Source organism: Rhinatrema bivittatum, chromosome 3 (genome assembly GCF_901001135.1).
Source record: "Rhinatrema bivittatum chromosome 3, aRhiBiv1.1, whole genome shotgun sequence".
In the NCBI taxonomy this organism is placed as follows: domain Eukaryota; kingdom Metazoa; phylum Chordata; class Amphibia; order Gymnophiona; family Rhinatrematidae; genus Rhinatrema; species Rhinatrema bivittatum.
In genome coordinates this window covers 24,518,855-24,546,471 of record NC_042617.1, presented here as the reverse complement: position 1 = coordinate 24,546,471, position 27,617 = coordinate 24,518,855, and the positions used below count along the sequence as shown (strand labels likewise).

At 44.6% G+C, this 27,617-nt stretch overlaps 1 protein-coding gene across 1 annotated transcript in view; it reads right to left on the bottom strand.

Annotated features, from left to right (window-relative positions):
• SPDYA (speedy/RINGO cell cycle regulator family member A) overlaps positions 1-27,617 on the bottom strand; it is a 284,932-nt gene that overhangs the window by 77,888 nt on the left and 179,427 nt on the right. The window contains exon 5 of the mRNA XM_029596747.1: positions 27,518-27,603. Within this exon, the coding sequence (XP_029452607.1) occupies positions 27,518-27,603 (86 nt within the window). The remainder of the gene's footprint in view (positions 1-27,517; positions 27,604-27,617) is intronic.

Sequence of the window (27,617 nt, the reverse complement as noted above, 5' to 3'; positions counted from 1 at the left end):
ACCAGATAGGCAGCTCTTAGGTCCTGTGAGATATTGCCCAGTTCCACACTCTGAAAGCTTCATGATATGAGTAAACCAATGAATCCCTGCTTGTTCAGAGAGAACATGACAACAGGACAATTTTGTTGGATACACTATCTCTGAAAGCCTTTAGAGGCCTTAAGTTCCAGGAAAATTGATATGGCAGAATTTTTCCTGAACAGATCAAGCTCCTTGAGTATGAAGCCCCTGCACACATTAAGAAAGGTGGAAAGAAGGCAAAACGATTACCGGCTTGGTTAAAAGGGGAGGTGAAAGAAGCTATTTTAGCCAAAAGATCTTCATTCAAAAATTGGAAGAAGGATCCAACAGAAGAAAATAGGATAATGCATAAACGTTGGCAAGTTAAATGTAAGACATTGACAAGACAGGTTAAGAGAGAATTTGAAAAGAAGTTGGCCGCAGAGGCAAAAACTTACTGTAAAAACTTTTAAAAATATATCCGAAGCAGAAAGCCTGTGAGGGAGTCAGTTGGACCGTTAGATGATCGAGGGATTAAAGGGGCACTTAGAGAAGATAAGGCCATCATGGAAAGATTAAATGATTTCTTTGCTTCGGTGTTTACTGAAGAGGATGTTGGGGAGGTACCCGTACTGGAGAAGGTTTTCATGGGTAATGATTCAGATGGACTGAATCAAATCATGGTGAACCTAGAAGATGTGGTAGACCTGATTGACAAACTGAAAAGTAGTAAATCACCTGGACCGGATGGTATACACCCCTGAGTTCTGAAGGAACTAAAAAATGAAATTTCAGACCTATTAGTAAAAATTATTAACCTATCATTAAAATCATCCATTGTACCTGAAGACTGGAGGATAGCAAATGTAACCCCAATATTTAAAAAGGGCTCCAGGGGCGATCCGGGAAACTACAGACCGGTTAGCCTGACTTCATTGCCAGGAAAAATAGTGGAAAGTGTTCTAAACATCAAAATTACAGAACATATAGAAAGACATGGTTTAATGGAAAAAAGTCAGCATGGCTTTACCCAAGGCAAGTCTTGCCTCACAAATCTGCTTCACTTTTTTGAAGGAGTTAATAAACATGTGGATAAAGGTGAACCGGTAGATGTAGTATACTTGGATTTTCAGAAGGCATTTGACAAAGTTCCTCATGAGAGGCTTCTAGGAAAAGTAAAATGTCATGGGATAGATGGCGATGTCCTTTCGTGGATTGCAAACTGGCTAAAAGACAGGAAACAAAGAGTAGGATTAAATAGACAATTTTCTCAGTGGAAGGGAGTGGGCAGTGGAGTGCCTCAGGGATCTGTATTGGGACCCTTACTTTTCAATATATTTATAAATGATCTGGAAAGAAATACGACGAGTGAGGTAATCAAATTTGCAGATGATACAAAATTGTTCAGAGTAGTTAAATCACAAGCAGATTGTGATAAATTGCAGGAAGACCTTGTGAGACTGGAAAATTAGGCATCAAAATGGCAGATGAAATTTAATTTATTTATTTATTTATTTTTAATTTTTATATACCGGAATTCCTGTATGCAATACAAATCAATCCGGTTTACAAGTAACAAAAAGGTTGCCCTGGTCTGGGAGGTTAGACCAGGGTTTTTTACATAGAACTTTGAACAATAACAATCAACCAATGAACATTTTTACAAGGAACAATGAAAGGTAATGTGGATAAGTGCAAGGTGATGCATATAGGGAAAAATAACCCATGCTATAGTTACACAATGTTAGGTTCCATATTAGGTGCTACAACCCAAGAAAGAGATCTAGGTGTCATAGTGGATAACACATTGAAATCGTCGGTTCAGTGTGCTGCGGCAGTCAAAAAAGCAAACAGAATGTTGGGAATTATTAGAAAGGGAATGGTGAATAAAACGGAAAATGTCATAATGCCTCTGTATCGCTCCATGGTGAGACCACACCTTGAATACTGTGTACAATTCTGGTCGCCGCATCTCAAAATAGATATAATTGCGATGGAGAAAGTACAGAGAAGGGCTACAAAAATGATAGGGGGAATGGAATAGCTCCACTATGAGGAAAGACTAAAGAGGTTATGACTTTTCAGCTTGGAGAAGAGACGGCTGAGGGGGGATATGATAGAGGTGTTTAAAATCATGAGTGGTCTAGAACGGGTAGATGTGAATTGGTTATTTACTCTTTCGGATAATAGAAAGACTAGGGGGCACTCCATGAAGTTAGCATGGGGTACATTTAAAACTAATCGGAGAAAGTTCTTTTTTTACTCAACGCACAATTAAAGTCTGTAATTTGTTGCCAGAGGATGTGGTTAGTGCAGTTAGTATAGCTGTGTTTAAAAAAGGATTGGATAAGTTCTTGGAGGATAAGTCCATTACCTGCTATTAATTAAGTTGACTTGGAAAATAGCCACTGCTATTACTAGCAATGGTAACATGGAATAGACTTAGGTTTTGGGTACTTGCCAGGTTCTTATGGCCTGGATTGGCCACTGTTGGAAACAGGATGCTGGGCTTGATGGACCCTTGGTCTGACCCAGTATGGCATGTTCTTATGTTCTTATGTAAGCTCTTCAGACCAAGGTAGAGGCATCTGTTGCCAGAACAAATTGATATGGGGAAATTGGAAGGTTAAACCACAGTTAAGATTGGCATGGGTGAACCACTAAGATAAGAGTCTCTGAACTGACTTATGACACAAATGTATTCATTTAGTCTGAATGGCTTGATTCCATTGAGACTTTATGGTCCCATTGGGCTTGTCTCATATCAAAATATGCCAAGGGCATGACATGAACTATTGAGGCCATATGACCCAACATCTTTAGCATATCCCAAGCTCATGTCTGCTGACTATGCATGATTCTCATTATCTTAGATATTTACTCTGTGATTCTGTTGGCAGGGTGAAAGGCTTTTACCTGAGTTATGTATGTCTAGCAGAACACTGATGAACTCATAAGAACATAAGGTGATGGGGGTCAGACTGAACTTAAGGAAATTTATAACAAACCCTTGTAACTCCAGCACTGGACATTGGTACGCATGGATTAATTTGTCTCTGTGAGAGGTGTTTTTGACCAGTCAATCATCCATGTAGGGAAATGCTGCAACAAAGTATTTAATGCAGACATTGAGAGGCTGCCAACAGGCCAAATGATAGAATGCTGTACTGAAGACAACATGTTCCTACTACCAATTTGAGACATCTTCTGTGACCTAGATGTATCTTTTTGTGAGTATATGCATCCTTGAGATCCTGTGAGCATAGGCAGTCTCCTTTATTTAGAAGGGGAAGGATCATACCAAAGGAAATAATCTTGAATTTTTCTTTCATTAGAAATTTGCTCAAAGCCCTGATGTCTAGGATGGGATCATATCCTTCAGTTTTCTTGGGCACTAGGAAACACTTGCTCTCTTTCCAGGGATGGTACAGTTTTGACCCTCTTGGTTTATAAGAGGCAGAAGAGCTCCATTTTTTTTAGCATTACATGATGTAAAGAAGAAAGCAATGTTTCCTTCAAATGATGATTTGGTGGGATTTTTGACAATCGTAATCTTTAGCTTTCTTTTACCCTCTGTCTTAAATTACCAGAGGTCAATGGTTTACATAAAACCTCAGCCTTCCTCCAATATGTAGACAATTCAGAACAGAGACTAGGATACTGGTTATGAACTCTGGAGCCAGACAAAACCCTAACCCTGGTCTTGCTGGGTGGTTGCTGATTGGGGCTTTGAGTTTCTATGATTTCATTGGCAAGACCTAGAGCTCTGAATCTGTTGGGGATCAAGTGCATGGACAATTTCTAAAGAAAAAGCTACCTCCTCACTGAGCCACTCAAGAATCTCCTAGATGAGGGGGCAGATCTGAAGTGGCAACACTGGGTCTGAAGTGTTGAAAGATGGTCTTTTATGAGATCCACTGCTTCCATGACCTTCTCATCAAACACATTCGCTCTGCTGCATAGCATGTCAACAAGTCTATTATGTATATCTTCTCTGAGGCCTAATGCTGCATCTTTAAATAGACATGGTGTAGGCCCTCAATGCCATCACAAAAAACATCACAGATTGCATAGAAAGCAAGTGCTTTCAAATTTCTTTCCTTGCTTCCCTGCATGAATGAAACATAGAAACATAGAAATGATGGCAGAAAAAGACCAAACGGCCCATCCAGTCTGCCCAGCAAACTCCCACACTTATTTTCCCATACTTATCTGTTTCACTGACCACCAAGTTCAGGGCCCTTGTTAGTAACTGTTTGATTCGAATTTTCTGCCACCCCCTGCCGTTGATGCAGAGAGTAATGTTAGAGTTGCATCCAAGGTAAATCATAAGGCTTAATGGTTAAGGGTAGTAACCGCCGCATAAAGAAAGTTACCCCGATGCTTGTTTACCCAGACTGCATAGACCAATGCCTTGTTGGATGTTGTCTGAATATAAATTCTTTTTTCCACATTTCCCCCTGCCGTTGAAGCAGAGAGCAACACTGTATATGCATTCAAAGTGAAGTATTAGGCTTAATTGGTTTAAGGTAGTAACCGCTGCAATAAGCAAGCTACCCCCATGCTTATTTGTTTACCCAGACTGTGTAGTTCAGTCCTTGTTGGTTTTTGTCTGAATGCAAAGCCTCTTTTCCACATTTCCCCTTGACGTTGAAGCAGAGAGCAATGTTGGAGTTGCATTAATCGTGTGAAGGCTTATTGAGTAAGGGTAGTAATCACCAGGTAGTAGCCATCACCATTCCAGCAAGCCACCCCTATGGCTCTTCTCTTCATTCCCATCCTCTTGATTCTGCAGAGGGAGAAATCAGCTAATATCAGGACCTTTTGCAGCATGGAATGCATATACTTGATCATATAAATCTGATGAGAAGTTATGTGAGAGCTAAGCATACCATTCTGAAAGAATCTTAAGCTGAAAACATCCAAGGTCTTGAAGTAATACCTGATGGTACTGAAGAATTATTCCTAGACTTCTTGTTCTTTGTCAGAGTGGATTCAACAACCACAGATTGGTGCAGTAGCTTAAACTCATTGAATCAGGAAGACTCTTGAATACAATATTTGATGTCCATCTTATTAGCCACAGGGATGCAGATATTCAAAAAAGCCTTGAATGGATAATTTATCCTGCTAATGTTAGCCGGATATATTATTCTGGAAATTCAGCAGGATAAATGTCTCACTGAATATCCTTGATTAAACTTATCTAGCTACCTTTATCACAATAACTTTAAATCTAATCGGCTATCCTTTGAATATCACTGGTTTAAAGTTATCCGTTATCATGTGGCCAGATAACTTTAGCCTTAACTTGCAATAAGTCTTAAACAGACTGACTCAAGTAGGCCTGATGGTCCAAATCAGATCTCCCCACTCCTCCAAACCTCTCCCTATGTGTTTTTCAAAATACAAAGTCTATCTGGTAGTGCTCTGGGAGCACCTGGGATCACAGTGTTATATAATCCTGGTTCAGACAGAAGGGTTTTCAAAGATACTGGGTGAGTGGGGAGGGAACGGAGGGAGGGCAGGCAGCAGTCAAACGCTTTGCTAACCGGGAAAGGAATGGAGGGAGGAGGGGAGGCCATTGACACCGGATGGTCTTCTTTAATTTTGAAACACACACATGGAGGAGGTTGGGGGGGGGGGGGGGGGGGGCGAGGGAGGAGCACAGCCCAGTAAAACACTTTTTATTTTAGACAGTGAGTGAGATTTAGGATTACCAGGCCTATGTGAGTCATTGTTTTAAGGCCTATTGCTACCTAACTGGCTGTACTCTTTTGAATATAACTGGTTAAGGCTACAGTTATCTGGACACGAATCCAAATAACTTCAGACTAGCTTTCAGCCATGTCTTGAGTTAGCAAAATAACTTATTCAGCTAACTCCAAATATCAGAGTTAGCCAGATAAGTTATTCCGCTAACTCAAGCCCACACCAGAAAGTCCCCAAAATGCAAGTTATCCAGCTAAATACTTTTGAATATCAGCCTCCCTGCAGTACAGGGAATGGGGTCTGCCACATCTACTTTTCAACATTCTAATGGAGCTGGTGGATGGGCATTGCAACTAGTTCCTTGAAGAAGCTGAATAGGTTTGCCCTGGGCTCACCTTTCACCTCCAAATTAAATGGGATGGTTTAGACATCTCCTGCATAAACAGTGAGTAATAAAGATCTCCAGGGGGGTATCTATTTCTAGGTCGTAGCACAAAGGGATCAGAAGGGAGATCTGGGGACTGCTCCTATTCAGACTCAAAACCCTCAGATGCAAAGGACAGATACAAGAAATCCTGGAATTCTGATTCCGATGATAAGAGTCTCAGAGACCTAAGATAGAGCCAGTCCTACAGTCTGGCTCTCAGAGGTCCCTCCCCATGAGACTTGTACCTTCAGGAACAAAGGCTAATGGCGTGCAAGTGAATCTTCCCTCTTTGAGGCCGATTATAGCTTGGTGCAGACAGCACCAAAGTCATTCCACGGTGTCATGGCTGTGATGTTGGAGCCAACTCGTTCAGTGCAAGGACATGTGTCTTGAGCACTGGTTCTATCAGTGCCATAAATCAATGCCAAAGCATATTTGAGGTGCCAAAAGAGCTTTGAGGATCCTCCATTCTAGCTCCAACTCGAAAGTCAATGATGAACAAAACCAGAGAGAAGATAGACTATTGGGTAACCAAAGAGGATGTATCAATGGAAGTGACCCCTAGAGGCCATTGTGGCTTTGTTACCAGCAGAGAGTCTGAATTTACCATTTGATGGAGCTGCTTAGTAATAGACAATTCATTGGTCTCATTCTCCCACTCTCAAGCATCAGATGAGAATGACAGCTCTGTACAATGCTCAGTGTTGTGTCTCAAGACTAAACTCAATGTGGAATAATTCTTCTCCTGCACTGAGTGTGAGAAGCAGGATGCTTCCCTGCTCCTGGACCTACCTCTTCCTGAGTCCTGGCTCTGAGGATGCTGATTGACTTCTCAGTGCTGATGGACTCCCAGTAGACAGTGCGGCTGCTGGGTCCTTTGACACAGATACCTAAAGCACCAATGAAAATGCACCAATCTTTGATGTCAAGCCAAAGATGTCAAAGTTTGATGATCCTAGATGAATCTTAATGTAGATGCAGCAACAAAGGACATCATGCTCTAGGCCCAAAATACTGAATGCAGTCCTAATGATGATCCCCTTTGGATAGCTTGTAATTGCATGATGGGCACCACTTGAAATCATTGACCTGCTTCTCTGAGATAATGAGAAAAATCAATGATGCGAAATCAGAAGAAATTCTGATAAAAAAATGGATAACATAAAGCTGCTGGGAAGCTTCACAAGAATGAGAGAAAAAAAACCTGTGGGGCCCTATAACTGTCATCACAAAAGAAAGGAAAAACTTAATTTACAAAAACCTGTCTATGGAAATAACAGAATAACCAAGGAAGCCTAGTACAAGAAAAAAAAGAAAAATCCACTGAAAAAGTACTGAGTGACAAAAACTGCTGAAAATGCATCTGGTCAGGTTCATGGATGAAAAGAGTCTGAGGGCACACACCATGTCCAGAAAAGTCTTCTAGGCTTTTCTATAAATATGCAAACTTAGCTCCATCTTGGTGCTCCTTCTTGTTGATGGAGAAATATGGAAACTTTTCCTGTTGTGGATGTACCAAATATTGTTGTTCTCATGCTAAAATTCCATTCACTTACATTTTTTGTGAAATATCTTTATTCATTTTATAGGATACAATCACAGACAACACTTCCAAAGCAATACAATGAAAATGGAGATGAAGATTCACTCTCCCTTATTACCTCCCCATGACGAGTGCATTATACACTACAAAAGCATAGGAAATCAAGATATTATCACTGCAAAATTATTCATTACTATCTGCAAATATCTTAGTAGTGAGAAAAGTAGTTGCAGGTTTCTGGACAAATTTCCCCGCTACAAAAGAGGGCAAAGTAGCTATAAATGCCCCCCAATATTTTATGAAAAACTGATCTCTTACCTCGTGGCTTCTTAGACCACGTCCTAAAATCCAAAGTTAAAAGTTCCAACATTTCCAAATGCCAAAAGGTGAAGGTTGGGGCCTCATGCAAAATCAACTATATCAATATACATTTCTGTGCAATGCAAAATCCCTTGGTCAAAAATATAGTGTTCCAGTTAGTACAAGTTTCATCCTTAGAGACCACACCCAGAACACAGAAAGTTGCCTGAGCTAGAATCTGAATTCCCAGAGTCTTGGACATAAACCTCAGGATCCCTTCCCAAAAGACCTGAATTTCTGGACATTCCCATAATCCATGACACAACATTGATCTAACTTCAGGGCACTTCAGGCACCTAGGAGTATCTATTAGTTTCATCTGATGAGCTCTATAAAAAGAAATGATTAGTCTATGAATAACTCTAAGGTGTTGTTCCCTTAATATTATTGAAGAGATGCTTCTATAGAGCACATCCATACTAGCAGACTAATCACTGTCCTTCAGATCAAAGCGCAGATCCTGATTCCATACTGCAGCAACCACAGAAAGCATTTTATAGAAAGTAACAGAATGAAGAAATTTATGTAAGCTAGCTAATGATTGTTTCCTCCTTTTGTACATTTGGAGTAATCCCTGAAATGGACCCAAAGAATAGGACATTAATTTAACCTCTAACAGTTTAGAAATAAAGCTAGCCAGTTAAAGGTAATGTAGAAAATCTTGTGGCCTAAATACAAAGTGTACCTGACGGTTTGAAAGAGCATATATGAAAATTGGTTCTTACCTGCTAATTTTTGTTCCTGTAGTACCAAAGATCAGTCCAGAGAAGTGGGTTATGTATCCCTACCAGCAGATGGAGTCAGAGAGCAAAACTTTGGGCACTGCCAGATATACTATAGTGCCACCTGCAGTCCCTCAGTATTGACTTGTACCCAAGCCCACATGTACCGAACTAACATAACTAACGGACGAAGGGAACTCAACCAAATGGAACAGCCCTTCGTCCTCATAAAGTACATAATCGAACCAACCACTAGAAAACTGCTCCATCAACCATGTCTGCAAAAAACAGAGGTCCATGCAAACATCAGCACAAAAAGAAAAAACTCAGTATGGCTGTCTTTTGGAAGCTGAAGAAAGGGGCGGACTGATCCTTGGTACTACAGGAATGAAAATTAGCAGGTAAGAACCAATTTATTTTCCTGCACATACCAGGATCAGTCCAGAGAAGTGGGATGTACCTAAGCCACCCTACACTAGGCGGGAACCCGAAAGACCCGCAAGCAGAACATTCTCACCGAAGGACGATTCCTCAGTAGCTTTCACATCCAGACGATAATACTTAGTGAAAGAGTGTAACGAAGACCACATCACCGCCCTGCAGATTTCCTGAGGCGACAGTAACTGACATTCTGCCCAGGAAGTAGCCTGGGCTCTAGTGGAATGAGCTTGGAGACCCAACGGAACTTGGCGCCTGCAGGCTATGTATGACGAACAAATGGCCTCTTTAATCCAACGAGAGATGGTCGCCTTAGACAATTTGTCCCCCTTTTTTGGTCCACCAAAAAGAATGAACAAATGATCAGACCATCGAAAATCATTGGTAACTTCCAGGTAACGCAATAAGATGCGCCGCACGTCCAGCATATGCAGATCCCTGCCCTGGGAGGACTCACGAGACCACTGAGGGAAGCCTGGAAGCTCCACATTGACGCTCCAATTGACGTGAAAAGCCGAAACAACTTTCAGGACGGAACCGTGCACAAGGACACCCTATCATCGTAAATGCGAAGAAAGGGATCCCGACACGACAACATCTGTAACTCTGAAATCCGACGTGCCGAGCAAATGGCCACCAAAAAGACTGTTTTTAAAGTCAGATCCTTCAGTGAAGCTGTGCGGAGAGGCTCGAAGGGGGGACCACAGAGCACTCGAAGCACTAGATTCAAACTCCAATCAGGGCACACAGAACAGATGGGAGGCCATAAGTGTTTAACCCCCTTGAGAAACCTAGCAATATCCGGGTGCACTGCTAGCGAGCAGCCATCAAACTTGCCAATCAAGGTACCTAGTGCTGCCACTTGAACACGAAGGGAGTTGAACACTAACCCCTTAGCGAGCCCCTGTTGCAGAAACTCCAGGACTTGTGGGACATTCACTGCTATCGGATCGCAGGAACACTGTTGGCACCATGCCTCAAACAGCTTCCACCCTCTCACATAGGCCATAGAGGTGGCTGGGCATCTTGCCTGCAGGAGTGTAGAAATGACCTGTTCGGAATAGCCCTTCAAGCGTAAACATCGCCTCTCAAAAGCCAAGCCGCGAGAAAGAAGTGATCCTCCCGATCCGAAAATATTGGACCCTGCCGAAGTAGCCGCAATAGATACATGAGTTAAAAAGGGCCCTCGAGAGCCAAGTGAACCAGATCCACAAACCACGGACAACGCGGCCACTCTGGGCCTATGAGGACCACCCTGCCTGGATGGAGTTCTATGCGACGGAGAAGCCGACCGATGAGGGGCCAGGGAGGGAAGGCATAAAGTAGTATTCCCATGGGCCAGGGGCACACCAGAGCTTCAAGATCCACTGAGCCCTGCTCCCGTCGATGGCTGAAGAAGCATTCCGTCTTCGTGTTCGCCCATTTTGCCATCAGATCCAACTGCGGTACGCCCCACCTGGCACAAATGAGGTTCCAGGTGTCGGGAGACAGCTCTCACTCTCCCGGATTGAGCTGTTGTCTGCTGAGAAAGTCCGCCTGCACATTCTCCACCCCTGTGACATGGCAATCTGCTTTAGATGATGTTCCACCCAGGCGAATAGGAGTCGCGCCTCGAGCGCTTCCTCAGGACTTCTTGTCCTGCCTTGTAGGTTGATGTAAGTCACTATCATCGCATTGTCGGAGAACACTCTCACCATTCTGCCCCAGGTCCAGGGTAGGAATGCTTGTAGAGCAAGCCGAACCGCTCTTGTCTCGAGTCGATTATGGACCATGCGCCCTCCGTCGATGACCAGAGACCTTGGGCAGTTTTGTCCGCACACACCGCTCCCCAACCAGATAGGCTGGCATCGGTGGAGATTATCAGCCAATTTGGGGTTTCCAAGTCCACCCCCCTCTCCAGATTGGCTTGCAATAGCCACCACGTCAGACTGACTCTGGAAGCAAAAGCATTGGTAGGTGAATTGTTCGGACACTGGACTCTATCAAGATAAAAGCGCTCGCTGAAATGGTCGTGAGCGAATGCCCACGGCACTAAATTCAAGGTTGAAGCCATGGACCCAGAACTTGTAGATGATGCCATACTGTGGGGGTCTTCCTCCAAAGGAGAGAATGGATTTGGTCCTGCAACTTTGTCACCCGGTCCACTGCCAGAAACACCTTTCCGTGAAAGTTGTCGAACAGCGCTCCCAAATAAATCAACTCCTGAGTGGGTTCCAAGTGACTCTTCTGCACATTGATGACCCACCCGAGCGACTGTAAGGTCACCATCACCATGCACACCGATCTCTCGCAGCCCTCCCGTGACTTTGTCGAATCAGCCAGTATTCCAGGTAAGGATGGACCAAAATCCCCTCCTTGCGAAGGAAGGCCGCTACTACTACCATCACCTTGGTGAAAGTCCGAGGGGCTGTTGCGAAACCAAACGGAAGGGCCCGAAATTGGAAGTGCTGTCCCAAGACCTTGAAACGCAGAAACCGCTGGTGGTCCAGCCGGATGTGGATATGAAGGTACGCCTCTGTGAGGTCTAGGGAAGCTAGAAACTCCCCTTTTCGCACAGCAGCCATTACCATCCTCAGGGTTTCCATTCGAAAATGAGGGATCCGAAGACAGCGGTTCACCTTCTGAAGATCGAGGATGGGACGAAACGTGCCCTCCTTCTTGGGAACCACAAAGTAAACAGAGTATCTTCCCCGTCCCTGCTGCATCTCCGGAACTGGGATAATCGCTCGCAGCTCGAGAAGCCGTTGCAGAGTTACCTGAACCGCGTCGCGTTTGGTGCGAGAGGCCACACAGGACTCCACAAAAACCTCCCACACTGGTCGCGAGAACTCTAGAGTGTATCAGTCTCTGATCACCTCCAGAACCCAGCGGTCTGAGGTAATCCTTTCCCATTCTGTGTAAAAGTTGGATAATCTGCCTACGACAGCTTCGACGACGGAATGGGTGCTCGTGGCTTCATTGGGAGGGTTTACTGGTTCCTGTGCTGAGGTGTCCAGAGTCTCTACCGGCGCGACGATCCCCGCGAAAGGACTGCTGATGTCCCAGAGCTTGTTTGGAAGCCAAAGGCGTGGAATATCTTCTGGTACGAAAACGGCGGTACTCCCGAAAGTGAGACCGAGAAGGAAAAACCTTCTTAGAAGATCTCCTATCTTCCGGCAATTTATTGCCCTTAGACTCCCCAAGCAGTTTAACCAGCTGATAGAGTTCATCTCCGAAAAGTAGCTTGTCCTTAAAGGGGAGATTACAAAGCTGGGACTTGGAGGACAAGTCCGCCCCAATTCGAAGCCAGAGGAGTCGACGCACCAAAAGCACGGACACCATACTCTGTGCAGAGGTCTGCACCAGATCATACAGCGCATCTGCCACATACCCGATACCCGCTTCCAATCTTGCAGAATGCAGGGCATTACCGCCAGCGGCCCCGGAGTTGGCAGCAGAGTCTTGTACCCAGCAGAGGCACGCCCTCTGCATAAGGCTAGCACAAACCGCCGCCCGCAGGCTCAATGCGGCCACTTCAAAGACACGCTTCAACTGGATCTCCAGCTTGCAGTCCTGCATGTCCTTCAAAGCGGCCGCCCCAGCTACTGGGATCATGGTCTTCTTTGTAACCGCAGAACCCGCCGCGTCCACCTTCTGGATCTTTAGGAGGTCCAAAACATCTGTCGACAGAGGATATAGTTTTGCCATAGCTCTGCCCATCTTCAGGGCTGCATCAGGAACATCCCACTCGTGGGTAACCAGCTTGCGATCCTTCTTAGGTAATGGAAAAGATGTTGTGGGGCCTAGGATCCCATCAAGGACCAGATTAACCCTTTCGTTGTTGGAATCTTCTTGGGAAACTTTCAGGCCCAGGATATCCAAAACCTGGGGGATAAGTGGACACAACTCAACCCGCTTAAATAGACGCATCACACTGGGATCATCCCCCTCAGTAGGCTGGATGTCGTCGTCACCATCCGGGTAATCCAGATCCACATCTCCCAAATCCGGGATTGGATCCACATCTGCTGGATCCATGGCCGAGGCTGACGCAGCCCCTGCCCCAGAAGCCGGATCCTGTGGCTCTCGGACATCCTCTACCGGACGAGGGCACTTTCCCGGCCGTAGCTGTGGCTCCATGTTCCGACCCAGCTTTGTAGGCAGTTCAGACCGGTCCCCCAGCTGCCCCTGTCTCTTAAATGCTGCATGCTTCCTTGCCAAAAAGGCTTGATGCATCAGCAAAATAAATTCAGGGGAAAACCCCTCCGGGTCCCCCTCCCCCTCTGGGAAATCGAGTGGTGCTGGATCGCCAGCCCCAAGAGTGAGATCGGCCCCACCGGGGTTAAAATACGGAGAGCAACCTCTTCCCCCGATCCGCAGCATGGGGCCTCTGTCCCCTCCCCGCGGGAGGGAGCAGCCGATTCAGATGAGCCTTCCATCATCCAGGCAGCTGCCTAATACACGGGTCTATCCTGTACCGAGCGGTAGGAAGAGCTGCGTTAGTGCCTGCGGCACCCGCGGTTGCTGCACGCACAGTGCAGCACACCTACCGCTCGATCCTGAACATTAATTTTATGTAAATGTAAACCGCGTCCGTGAAGCCTTAGGCCCGTGCAACCCAGTTTACTGGATAGAGCGCCTATACAGTATCCTGGGTGCGCGGGCCTAACGCTTCACGCCACACTGGTATCTGTCATTTCAAATGTCATTTGAAATGACAGATACCAGGAAGTCGGGACTGCCAGTCCCCCCTCCCCTCCTCCCGAAGCAGGGCGTGAAAAGCAGCCTTGCTCCGGGAGGAGGGGAGAAGGGACTGGCAGTACGAAGTGGCGAAGTGACTTACTTTTTGCACCCCCCTCCGGACATCGGACGACCTCTCCTGCCTCCAGCTGCTCGCGAAGATGGACGCCCATCGGACGCCCATGCAGCCCCGATCGGACCTCTCCTGCCTCCCGCTGCGCGACTTACTTTTTTGGCAGCCGTCCGGCCATCGGGAAGAACGTATCGTGGCTCCCCTGCCTCCTGGGGAAGATGGATGCCAGCACGGGGGAAAGCGGCCCCTGTGCATGCAATTGGCCGCTCAAGACGTGACATCACATGCCGTGACGCCAAACATCGTGACGTCACGTCTTGAGCGGCCAATTGCATGCACAGGGGCCGCTTTCCCCCGTGCTGGCATCCATCTTCCCCAGGAAGCAGGGGAGCCACGATACGTTCTTCCCGATGGCCGGACGGCTGCCAAAAAAGTAAGTCGCGCAGCGGGAGGCAGGAGATGTCAGATCAGGGATGCAAAGTTGCTTCGCCGCTACACTAGTCAAGTGTCTTCCCTCCTCCCGAAGCAGGGCCGAAAAGCAGCCTTGCACCGGGAGGAGGGAAGAAGAGACACTGACTAATAAGTGAAGCGGCGAAGCGACTTGCTTTAACGTTTTTTTCGCTTTTTTTTTTTTGCTTTGGGAGGAGGGGAGAGGGGAGAGGACTGGGGCTGCCCCGGAGACCGGCAACCATGATCGCGGCGGGGGCAGGTGAGCAGGGGCTGGGGGAAAGCTGGGGGAAAGCTTGCCACCTACCTTACCCTTGCCTCTACCGCAGGGGTCAGGTAGGCGGTAAGTTTGCAGGTTAAACGCGCGACAAAACGGCAGGGAAAGATAGCGATAGTTGGGGCGCGGGTTACGGGATGCTAGGGAATAGCTAATTCGCTCGTTTGCATGCAATATCCATGCCGCGTGCGGAAGGGGTTGGCCGGGGATTTTAGGACGCGGTAGGAGTAGGTTAAAGGGGATTCGGGATCGCAGGAAGGGATAACGCGGCCGGAAAGTGAGTAAATCGCGGCTTAGGAGCAGGGTAAACGCGGCCGCACTTTACAGGATAGACCTGACAGGAAGGCCAGATTAAAGAGGTGCTCATGTACCGAACATACACAGGAGGCTGCCGGCCGAGATCGCGGGACCAAAGGCAAAACCACACCGCCACATGGCCCGCGCTGAGGAAGGAGGCCTAGTTGGAGAAAAATCACGCGCTGCTCTGACGCAGGAAAAAAATGGCGATCCGGACCCCGCTGAAATCGCTGAGCTGCTAATTGCGGCAAGACGCACTGACAATGGAGTCGCAGAAAAAAACACTCACCTCCTCCCTCCAGACGCACCCCAGAGCCCCGGGAGCTGAGGAAATTCACAGCTAAGCTCCCTGAACAGCTGCCGAAATGCAGGACCCCCCTGCACAGACTCCTCACCTCAGCTGAAGAAAGCCGCCAAGAACTGTTCTTTTTTTTTTTTTTAATCAACTTTATGGAGAAATCTTCACCTTCTGCAGGGGTTAAGGGAGCAGCTGAAATAGCTACAGAGGTGAGTAGCCAGGAGCCCCTGGCCTTCACCCCCCGAGCTGGAATGGACGAAACCCAGACAGGGGTATCTAACCCCCCGGACGCCCGGCTTCGACTGAGGGATGGCCCACGAAGGTGCCTAACACCTCAGGAAGCAACCGCAGGAAAAAGGAAAAAAATCTAACTATCTAACCTGAAAAACTCAAACTAAAACCACTAAGACTGCAGGTGTATCTCTAACCATCTGCTGGAGTCAGAGAAATACTGAGGGTCTGCAGGTGGCACTATAGTATATATGGCAGTGCCCAAAGTTTTGCTCTCTGACTATCTGCTGGTAGGGATACACAACCCACTTCTCTGGACTGATCCTGGTACATACAGGGAACTGCTTGTTTTGATAATCAATAAAACATTAAATGAGTCCTGGTCTGCTTGATTTATTTGCGTAAAAGATTTATTGGACTCTCCTGGCTTAAACCAAAGGTTTCCACAAATAGGAAACTAAGGCAAAACTTTCCAAGACAACATAAGCATTTTCCTCATACTTTTCCAACTATACTGCATGTACCTTCTCAATATATTCTTGGCTAGATAATCTGGTAAATCTTTAGTCCCGGCATGGATCAGAAAACATAACTCATAAGGGTGGGCAAACCTTTGTTCTGCTTCCACATCAGCAAAACAATTGCTTACCAACATCCTGTCTCCCAGAGCTTGCAAGGCGCACACTAAACTCGCAAGGCGCACACTAAATTAGAGTATCTCAGATTAGGAAATCCTCACCCTCCTTCCAAAGAAGGAACCATGAGTTTTACAAAGGTCACTCTAAACCCTACGCTCATTCCAGAGAAATCTTGAACAAAGTTACTGCAATATATTAACATCCTTCCTATGTAAGATCAAAGGTATAATTTTCAAAGAGTATAATCATTTAGGAAGGAGCACCATTTTAAATAGTGCTATCCATCCCATCAGTAACAGTGGGAACCTCATCTAGCTTTGAGTGTGCTGTTTAAATTCACAAATAATAGGTGGGATATTAACTTGATACCACATATCTGTGTTCCTATGAATATAAACTCCCAAGTATTTAATTATATCCTCCACCCATCTTAAAAGGAAATCCATCCAACCACTTTTCATATTCCCCATAATATCTGAAGCCTCCAACTTTTCTAAATTCAACTTAAGACCTGAACAACTTCCATAATATTCGAAAGTTTGCAGCACTATAGGATACAAACATCTGGCCTGAGATATAAATAAAAGGATATTGTCCGCAAAAAGTAAAGTGGACAAAAAGGGAAAATTGTTAAAAATGATAATGTCTTTGGAGAATGTCATCTAATCTCTGAAACAAGGGTTCTAAAGACAAAATAAACAACAAGGGAGATAGGGGCAGCCCCTAGCCAATTGAAATGGAGCAGAAAGATTATTATTTACCCAAATTCTGGCCATAGCATTAGCATAGAGAATTTGAATAGCTTGGCTGAAAAAAACCCAAAAAATCCAAATTTCCCTAAGATAGATTTAAAAAAAGACCACAAGACCCTGTCAAAGGCCTTTTCTGAATCAAAGCCCCCCAGTAAGGTGTCTATAAAACAGTGGCGCTTACACAACTCCATCAATAAGAGAATACATCTTATATTTATACTTAATCTTCACTTCTTCACAAATCCTGCCTGATCCTTAGAAACTAATGTCAGTAGTATATCCCCAAGCCTATTGGCCAGTACTTTCGCATAGATTTAAATATCCACATTTAATACTGAGATTGGCTGATAGGACGACGCCATTTGGGAATCCCGATCAGGTTTAGGGAGAACAACATGTGTCAATTCCATCATTTCCAGCATTTACCCTAAATTAACCGTGGCATCAAACATCAGTTTCAGACTTGGTAATAATGTGGAGGTTCAGGGTTTTATAAAATAACGCTGAAAGCCCATCCAACCCTGGAGCCTTCAAATTTGTTAACTCTTTTATCACTGACACTATTTATGAGATTTGAATGGGTCTATTCAAGCTTTCCAATTGGCTTGGTGTAATAGTAGGCAAATTGAAATTCTCCAAAAATGTCTCCATGACTCAAAAATCCTCCTCCTCTGCGTGTATAAGTTTTCAAAATATTTCTGAAATATTTCACTTATTCCAGAAGATGTGGTGACCAACTCCCCAGTCCACTCTTGCAAACCAGAAAAAAATGCTGATCTGTGTTCCCCCCTTACCAGATTAGCCAACATTTTACGGATCTATTTCCAAAAAGGAATAGTCTATATTTCAAGGAAAACAAAGAGGAGGTCACTTTCTTATGTAGATTGTCTTTAAGCATTTTCCTTAGTAAGAAAATTTTGTGCTGGATCTCATCGGATGGTTATGTAATCACTTATTGTTTTAACTTATTTAATTGTTTAGTTAGACCTAAGATATCTCTATCTAACTCTCTTTTCTTGCAGACAGGATAGCTGCTTATATCCCCCTGTGCTGTTTCTAGAACATAATAAGTTCCAACTTATGCTGGGCATTATTCTCCTCAAAATTCTGCCACTTTGATAATAAATACTCTTTAAATGCTTTATCCTGAACTAACCAAGGACGCATTTTCCACTTAGAATAATCTATTCCCTTACTATTACCTTGCAGCACACATGATACTGGGCAATGATCCGAAATTACCATAGGTTCAATGTTGGCACTAGGGTTTCTGAAATCAACAAGTAATCATAGAAACATAGAAATGATGGCAGAAAAAGTCCAAACGGCCCATCCAGTCTGCCCAGCAAGCTCCCACACTTATTTTCCCATATTTATCTGTTTCAATGACCACCAAGTTCAGGGCCTTTGTTGGTAACTGTTTGATTCGAATTTCCTGCCACCCCCTGCCATTGATGCAGAGAGTAATGTTGGAGTTGCATCAAAGGTGAAGCATAAGGCTTAATGGTTAAGGGTAGTAACCGCCGCATCAAGCAAGTTACCCCGATGCTTGTTTACCCAGACTGCACAGATCAGTGCCTTGTTGGATGTTGTCTGAATGTAAATCCTCTTTTCTAATCAATCCGAGATTTGGAATCATTAGAGCAAGCATGTGTGAAATCCCTAGAGCATGGCTTTCCATACGTCCATTACCTGTAAAAGGTCACAAAGAAAGGGGATACCTTTTGATTTACCCAGTGGATGACTTTTATACTTCAAACTAACAATCCAGAATTGGATCTGCCACACAATTGAGATCTCCCCCTAATACAACGGGTACTTTCCCTAATGAGAAGATATGAGACTTAACCTTGGTGAAGAATTTATGATCATACTGATTTGGCCCATATATTGAGGCTAATTGGTCTTCCAAATAATATTCCTGAGATTATGATATAGCAGCCATGTGGATCTACTATTGATTTTTGCATTTGGAATAAAATAGATTTATGTATCAAAATTGCAACACCACGGCTATTGGAGGATCCCTGTGCAGCAAATACCTAATTAATCCCTCTCTTTTTTAGCTTCAGATGTTCTTTTTCTGACAAATGGGTTTCCTGCAGAAACATAATGGATCCCTTAAGTCTATTCAGGTTAGTGATTACCTTCTCCCTTTTTATTGGGGTGCCCAGCCCCACAACATTCCAAGTTAGAAATCTAATGGAACTCCCCATCATGACCCATCCACGATAGCTAAGTCTCCAATGTTATACATAACACTTAGCATACAAAACTTTCCAAGTATGATTCCTAGTTTCCAAAATTTCCACACTACACCTGCTCACCACCAAATCATACTCTCTTTGAGTAGCTTCTCTCCAAACTGAAAGAATCCGTCCCCTACTCTTACTTAAACACCCCACCCTCGTCATTCCCTAATCCACTCCCATCGTCCTCCCTCTCGCCACCATCCCCCTCCCTTTATCCCAAACCTAATAGGTTGCAGTAAAAGAATTACTCTCTTCCATCAGACAGCCTGAGTCACAAGAGCTGTGTTTAGGTGCCTTCCCCCTTAGAATACAATCTCCCTCCGAATGGCCCCTTGACAAACACATGAGTAGAAAAAGTCATAAAAACAACCCCAAGAACTTGAGAAAACAAAATAATTCAACAAGACATGTAACTGTCCCAGACTTCCTCCAGAGGTCAGAGGTATCCTTGAGATCCACATTCATGCATCAAAAAATGGCAAAGTCCATTTTGTCCTAAGTAGACTACCCTCTATAGAGACTGTTATTTAGAAACCTCCCAAGTTAAACTTAAAACCATGCTTGTGTTTCCAGCTCAAAGTGGCAAACACCCAGACTTAGTCTTGACTACCATCTCTGGTGCAGTAGGAAGCCAAAGCCCTAGAGTTCAGTAGGAGGCCCTGCAACGTTCGAGTCAGCCCATGGCACTACCAGGAGACAAATTCCATCACAGTATGAACTTCAATCACTTCTTCAAAGGAGCGGCAATTCCAAGAAAAAGACACTGTCACCTCATATCCATAACAAAGATTTTGCCAGCTCTTTGACCCATTGCATCTACTTTAGGAGGCCCTTGCAGATCCATTAATGCATTATCACCGGAACATGTTAGAAAACCTTCGTGATGAGCAGATGCCAGGATAAAAAATGTCTCTTCAACATTCCATTTGCACTCAACATCAAACTTCAAATAAACAAACTATATCTCTTGTTCATAAATACAATGTAGATACCATTTCATTCTGCTTGAATAGAATTCATAAATAAAAAAAAAAAAAAATCACATAAATTCAGCAATTAGTGGTGGATGAATCCACTGATTTTGAGATCCTTTGCAGGAAAAATTTAGCATCTTTCACTAAGTCAAAAATTTGAATCCCTTGCGCAGACCAAATTTTAAGCTTAGTGGGCTAAAGTAGAGCAAGCACAGCTGCTACTTGATGAGCTCTGAGCAAATTGGCACAAATTCTTGCTGCAAGGAAGACACTCGCATCGAGAAGTCTTGAAAGATCAAGACGTGCTGACCATCATAGAAGAGTTCCTTCTTCTTGTGAAAAGCTTGTAAAATACGGATTTTATGTGCATAGTTAAGAATCTTGGTGATGATGATTTTTGGCTTGTTCCTGCTTGCTGACAGGGCACCCACCCGGTGCACGCGCTTGACCTGTATGCAGCCTACCAATTCTGTCAGGCCTAAATCCGTCGGATGCCACTGCTCTATCAATTCCTGCAACTTCCCATCAGAGATATTATATGCAAAACCCACAGAATGGAGATTGGATCTCCTGGACCTATTTTCAAGGTCAATTTTTGCATCTTGTGATCCCATTGTCTTCTCAAGTTTATCAATTTTAGCAGTCAGCCCTAGGGTATCATCTTCCACCTTCCCCACCTAGCTCTCCATTGTTTCAAATCTAGAGTAGAATTCTGCCAACGATACTTTTACCTCTGCTATTTGTGCTGAAATGTCATCAAACCTTGTAGTCAACACTGCTACCACTGCCACAGTGAGGTCCGACATGGTGCTTCATTAAGAGCCACAGAGGAGCAATTTCCTTGATGGTGGCCATTTTTACCTCTGATAAGCGTGGCTTCTCCTTTTCCTTCCTTGTCAGATGCATTAACATGACCCTTAGATTTTTATAGTAGATATTTATCAAAAAGTGAATAGAGTCATAACAGAGGAGAAATTTCCACAAAATTAACTGTTCGCCATCCAGATGTTGTTAGATTAAGAGGGAAGGCACCCAGGGCTTAGGGATTCATGTCTTCCCCAGCTCACCACATCACATGACTCCCCAATCACTTACATTTTATGCAGTAGGAATTACAACTGAATTAACTAATACAGGGGTAAAAGGATAAAGCAGAGTTGCTTCTCTATAACAGGTGTTCTCTTAGGACTGCAGGATGTCAGTCCTCACAATGGTGACATCATCTGTTGGAGCCTGGCATGGAACAGTTATGAACCTCTCTGAGCATGCTCGAACATGCATTATACCATGCATCCACGTGGAGTCCCCTCAGTCTTATAAGAAAGAATTGAGGATTAAAATAATAAAATAAAATAAGAACAAAACACACAAAGTGGAAACCAAACTCTGCAGGGTGGCAGGGACGTTGTATGAGGACTGCCATCTTGCTGTCTTTGGAGAACACCTGTTACAGGTAAGCAGGATGGCAGTCCTCATACATGGGTGAAGGCTTAGCTACAGGCAGCCCCCCAAACAAAAAAGGGGACCAACAAAACAGGTGCCAACAGGCACAACAGCACAAAAAATGTTTTGTTGGAAACAGGAAGGGGGGAGCCTGAACAGAAAGAACGGGCCCTAGGTGGGAACAAAGTTGAGTTCTAAATTTCAGACAAGTTCTGAAGGATAGATTGGACAAACCTGCTGTAGCTTCAGTCATCCCTATCCAAACAGTAATGAGATGTGAATGAGTGAATGGAACTCTACATCGCAGCTCTGCAGATCTCTTCCATGGGGACTGCTTACAAGTGGGCAACTGACACTGCCATGGCTTGAACAGAGTGAGTCTTCACATGGCCCCCCCAAGATGCAATCCCGCCTAGGTATAACAGAAGGAGATGCAGTCTGCTAGCCAATTGGAAAGCATCTGCTTGGCAATGGTGATCCCTAACTTGTTCTGATGAAAAGAAACAAAAAGTTGGGTGGACTGTCTACGGGTTGCTGTCTTCTCCAGACAAAAGACTAAGGATCTTTTACAGTCCAAAATGTGCAGGGCTCTTTTGCCTTGGTATGAATGGGGTCTGGAAAAAAATGGTAGGATGATGGACTGGTTAAGATGAAAATCAGATATCACCTTAACCAGAAACTTAGGGTGCATGCGCATGATTACCCTATCGTGATAAAACTTAGTGTAAGGTGGATAAGTCACTAAGGCCTGGAGCTCACTGACCCTGTATGCTGAAGTGACTCCCACCAAAATTATGACTTCCAGATCAGATACTTCAGGTCACAGTAACATAGTGGCTTGAAAGGAGCTTTCATCAGCCAAGTTAAAACCATGTTGAGGTACCAGGAAACAGTAGGAGGCCCTAGAGAAGACTTCATCTGAAGCAGACCTCACATGAACCGTAGACCTATAGGCTGTACAGAGATGAGCTTACCCTCTATATCATGGTGATATGTGCCCTAATGGAGTTAGTCTTCAGACCAGTCTCCAAAAGGTGTAGAAGGTAGTCAAGCAGTTTTTGTGAGAGCAGGAGAAAGTATCTAGGGCATTTTGCTCAAATGACATGGAAAACATCCTCCACTTCAGTGCATTGGACTTTCTAATGAAAGGCTTTCTGGAAGCTACAAGGACCTGAGATACATCCTTTGAGAGATCAAATGGTTGTAGAATCAACCTCTCAACATCCAGGCTGTGAGCAACCTACCCTGATCCTGAGTGATGAGATCTGGGAAGTGATGAGATTTTTATTATTAGTTCTTTGTAATTGTTCACATTTGAAGCTCTGTTAATGTTCTATGTAATTGCTTTCATTTACCGAAGCACTGTTTTCTGTTCAATGTAAACCGAACTGATTTGTAAACCCTTACAAGAATTTCGGTATATAAAACTGTTAAATAAATAAATAAAATAAATAAATCTGGGATATCCATCAGGAAGCCTGATCGGTTTCCTGATGGATATCTCCCAAACCTGCTTTGGATATCTGGATATCTCCCAAACCTGTCCCAGACCTGTCTTGACCAATAAGGCACTATGAGGGTAATAGACCCTTTGTCCTCGCAAACCTTCAACAAAGTCTTCATCATCAGTGGAGCTGAAGGATATGCATACAGAAGACCTGTGCCCCAATGGCAGGCAAAGGCTTCTGAGGCTCCTCCATCTGCAACTGAAATGGGATAACCTCCGCCATTACCTTGTTCCTGGGAGAACCATAGACCTTGAGTGCAAAGCCCACTAACATGAGTCTCCCAGCTCAGGATGAATGTGTCAATTGTTAGCACAATTTGGACCCGAGGACTTTGGAAAGATACCCCTCCATTTTCCACATTAGAATTTACTCGCCACCAGGACAAAGAGTCCCACAGGGGCAGGAAGACTCTGATGTAATCCTGAAGATCCTGTGTGGCTTGATGTCATTGAGACCTTAGAGTCCATTAGGCTCTTCTCATGTGCAATCGTGCCAAGGGAGTGACGTGTACTGCTGTGACCATGAGGCACCACAGCTTCAATATGTGCCACGCTGTAACCTACTGCCTCACTTGAATCTCTGCTGCAATGGTCATCAAGTTGATGGCCCCTTGCCTGGGCAGGAAGGTCTTGGCCTGAGCTGTGTGTGATTGTGATAGACTGAGATACAACTTGAGGTAGTTGATGACAAACCCTAGTGACTCTAGCACCTGAGCGCATGGACTCTTCATCCCTGTATGAGATGTGCTCTTGACCCCTCAATCATCCAGGTAGGGGAAAACATGGACTCTCAGCCTGCAAAGGAGTGCCACCACCATGGCTAAGCATTTTGTGACACGTGGGGCTGATGCTAGCCCAAACGGCAGAACCCAGTATTGGCAGTGCTGTTTTCCCACCATGAATCAGAGATACTTCCAGTGGCTGGGGAAGATCTTGTTGTGAGTGTAAGTGTCTTTTAGATCAAGGGAGCATAGCCAGTCCCCTTTATGCAAGAAGGGGATCAAAGTGCCCAGGGAATCCTTTTTGAACTTTTCTTTTCTTAGAAACTTGTTCAAGGCCCTTAGGTCTAGGATGGGATGGATTCTCCCTGTTTTATTTGGAATCAGGAAGTACCAGGAGTAGAATCCCTGCCTTCTTTGCCCTGGTGGAACAAGCTTGACCACTCTGGGTGTTAAGAGGGAGGAGAGTTCCTGATGCATTACTGGTCCCCAAAAAGGAATCAGGGGGCAATATGGTGGGGTACTCAATAGGTTTAATTTGTACCCTCCACGGACGATGGCCAAAACCCACTGGTCCGAGCTTACACTGAGGCACTGGCTCATATAAAACTGCAGCTTCCCTCTAATTAGAGGGTCTATTGTTCCGGGTACGACAGATGTGGCTATGTTCCCTGAGATCCAGTCAAAACCCTGTCCCTGGAGTTGACTGAGGCACTGGCTGGGGCTTTGGGTCCCTCTGTTGCTTGGGACGACTACAAAGGGGCTGTTGTTGATGATGGAGTTGAGGAGGTGGAGGATAGTATCTCCCCTCAGGTGGAACAAAGACTTCCAATGGCCAGACCTCTAGCACTTCCTAGCAGAGCAGGACGTGTCCTGGGTGCCAGCGGAGAGCTGCTGGACTGTCATATGGTGGTCCCTCATTTGGGCCACTGTGTCCTTCATTTTATTTCCAAAGAGATTCTCTCCGGTGCATGGCAGGTCAGAGAATCACTCCTGCAATTTCTGATAGAGATCCAAGGCCAGCAGCCATTCAAGTCTGCAGGCACCGGTCCCTGCAAGCACCGATCCCTGCAGCAGAGAATACCATCTCAAAAGCATCATAGGTCGACCAGATGGAGGAGGATATCCAGCATCTTGTGCTGGATATCCTCCTCCATCTGCAACTGAAATGGGATAACCTCCGCCATTACCTTGACAAAAACTGTGAAGGAGAAGGGGAGGCTAGCTTCTCTCATTGGGTGGACACATTTCTGAAGGAAGACCATCCAATGCATCATTGGAAACATCGGAGAAGTCATCCCCCCAGGAGTCATAAGGGCCTTCGTCCTCACTGTCGAATGCAGGGGACCAGGACACTAGGTGCTCAGCATCCGGCCAATGGTACAGGAACTGACTTGACTGGCCATGGGGGCTCAGGCCCTGGTGTTGCCCCTCCATCACCGGGAAAGCATCCTCCTCTGAGGAACCTGGAACAAGCACTGGATTGGTCAGTACTGGCACCAATGCCCATATCGACACAGGTGACTGTGTCGGTAATATGTCAATGAGCACATGTAGAGAGTCCAGCAGCAGGTTGAGGAGGGACAGTGCTCAGACACTGAGGCCCTGCACACCCTTTCCCATGACCAGCTGCATGTGCCTCTCCAGCAAATCCTCAAAGAGTGCCAATGCCAAGACCAACTGGGACCTAGGAGGTGTTATCAGATTCTCTTTGGAATCAAGAAGAGATCTCTGGCGGGCATCAGAACCAATGGAGACCATTGTGAACTCTTGGTATCAATGGAGGACTGGTGCTCCTCACCACGGGGATGCTTCGGAGACATTACAGCTTAAATTGGTGCGTCCCCATGCACCACTCATTGACGGGGATTGATGCTGATGCTCCTTTGGCTTCCCTCAATGCTTGTATCAGTTCTTCCCCAGTGCTGAAGCCGATGAACCCGATGTCTTCAACCTGGAAAAGGCATGGTGGTCTGTCTCTGGTGTCCTTGGAAGCCATCAACACTGATGGAACAGATTGCCCCGCCGATGTTGATGGCTTAGTGTGTCTCCAAGGTCCCTCGATGCTGATGCCGATGGATTGGTCTTAGCCAGCCTGATGAATCATTCTGTTTTGTTGATTTTTTAATATGGCATGGTGATGTTTCTGTTTTTCCATTGTTGCACTGCATACAGAGTTTGGCTTGTTGCAATTTCTAGCTCAGTTTTTGTCTGCATGTTTCTATTTATACGTTTTTATGGGCCCTTTATTCTATATTTGGTGAGGTTCTGCATGTGTGACTGAGATGAGGTATTCTGCTAGTTAGCATGTAGTTTCTGTTTAGGGATCTACAGTAGCCTGTCCTGTTTTCCTAATAGGGTTATATTGGCAAGGAAGGGGGAGGGAGTGCTCTTTATAATTTTGTTTTTATGTAAGGAAAAACATTTCCAATCATATTTTTACATAACTCCAATTTTAATTAAAAATTAATGTCAAAATATTTGAGTTGTGTGAAAGAAATTTGGCGGATCAGTGTGCCAAACTTGTGGCACTTGAGGACCAGAGTTAACTAATCCTAATTTAAATCTTGGCACACCACTTCAAAAATGTTGCCTGCCCCTGACCTAGACTAAACGACCATAAGACCATATGAATAAATAGCAATAAGCAAATTAGAATGTCCAGCAATGGCTGTCATGAGGGGAACAATAGCAATTTATGTGATTATAGGGTTGCATAATTAGACATTTCCTAGCTTTTATCCTGGCCCTAGCAGCAGCACATTTAGCAATATGTAATAAAGCACTCTCCAACCAAGCTTGAAAGTTGGCGTCAATACATTGTTTCCCCATTTATTTATTTATTTATTTATTTATTTATTTATTTATTTTAAAGCCTTTTATAGACCGGTATTCGTAAGAACATCATATCGGTTTACATGAAACTTGAGAAAAACAGAATTACAATTAAAAGGGTGTAAAAAACTGGGAGGGGGATCAAAATAAAGTCAGAAAGGAACATTGCAGGTTTAAAATGCTAAATAAGTTGTCAACAAAGATGATAGAGATTGTACAAGGGCATTAAAAACTCGAAAAGGGGATACAATGTTTGTAAGGCATCTTACAACTATGAGTATGCTGAGAGGGAGTTAGACGCTCAGGATCTTACGGGGGGAGGGGGAGGGTAAGGTAAGAACAGGTGCGGGGAGGAGATACTTATTCTGGGAAGGCTTGTTTAAAGAGCCATGTCTTTAGGTTTTTTTTTAATGTTTGTGAGCATGGCTGTAGACAAAGGTCTGATGACATAGAGTTCCAGAGGGTGGGTCCTGCGATGGAGAGGGTGCGCTCTTTCGTGGAGAGCAGGTGGTAGGTTTTGGGAGAGGGGGTGTGTAGGGTACCTTTGTATGCTATTCTGGTGGGGCATTTACTCTATATGTGGCAAAAGAAAAACATGAAAAACATATGCTTGGATGGGGATTGCTTAAGTTCACTGTGGATATCATCTTCCAATCTTAGGTACATTTCAAAAACAGGAATCAGGAAATTTGTTTCCAGTATGTTGATTTATCAGTAACAGTGAAGGAAATAAAGAAAATCTCTGATCTTTCTATAAATTAAACATTTTCTTTTTATTTAGAATTTTCAACATGAGAACAAAAAATATAAACCAGGATTTTTACATCTGCATAAAAGCTTAAAGTATACTTACAGGGCAACAAAGAAATTAATTCTTGTGTGCTCATTTATACTGAATCCAGCCCTCTTGAAGTAAACAAACGTCATTGCCAAAAGATACTGTTAAAGAAAGG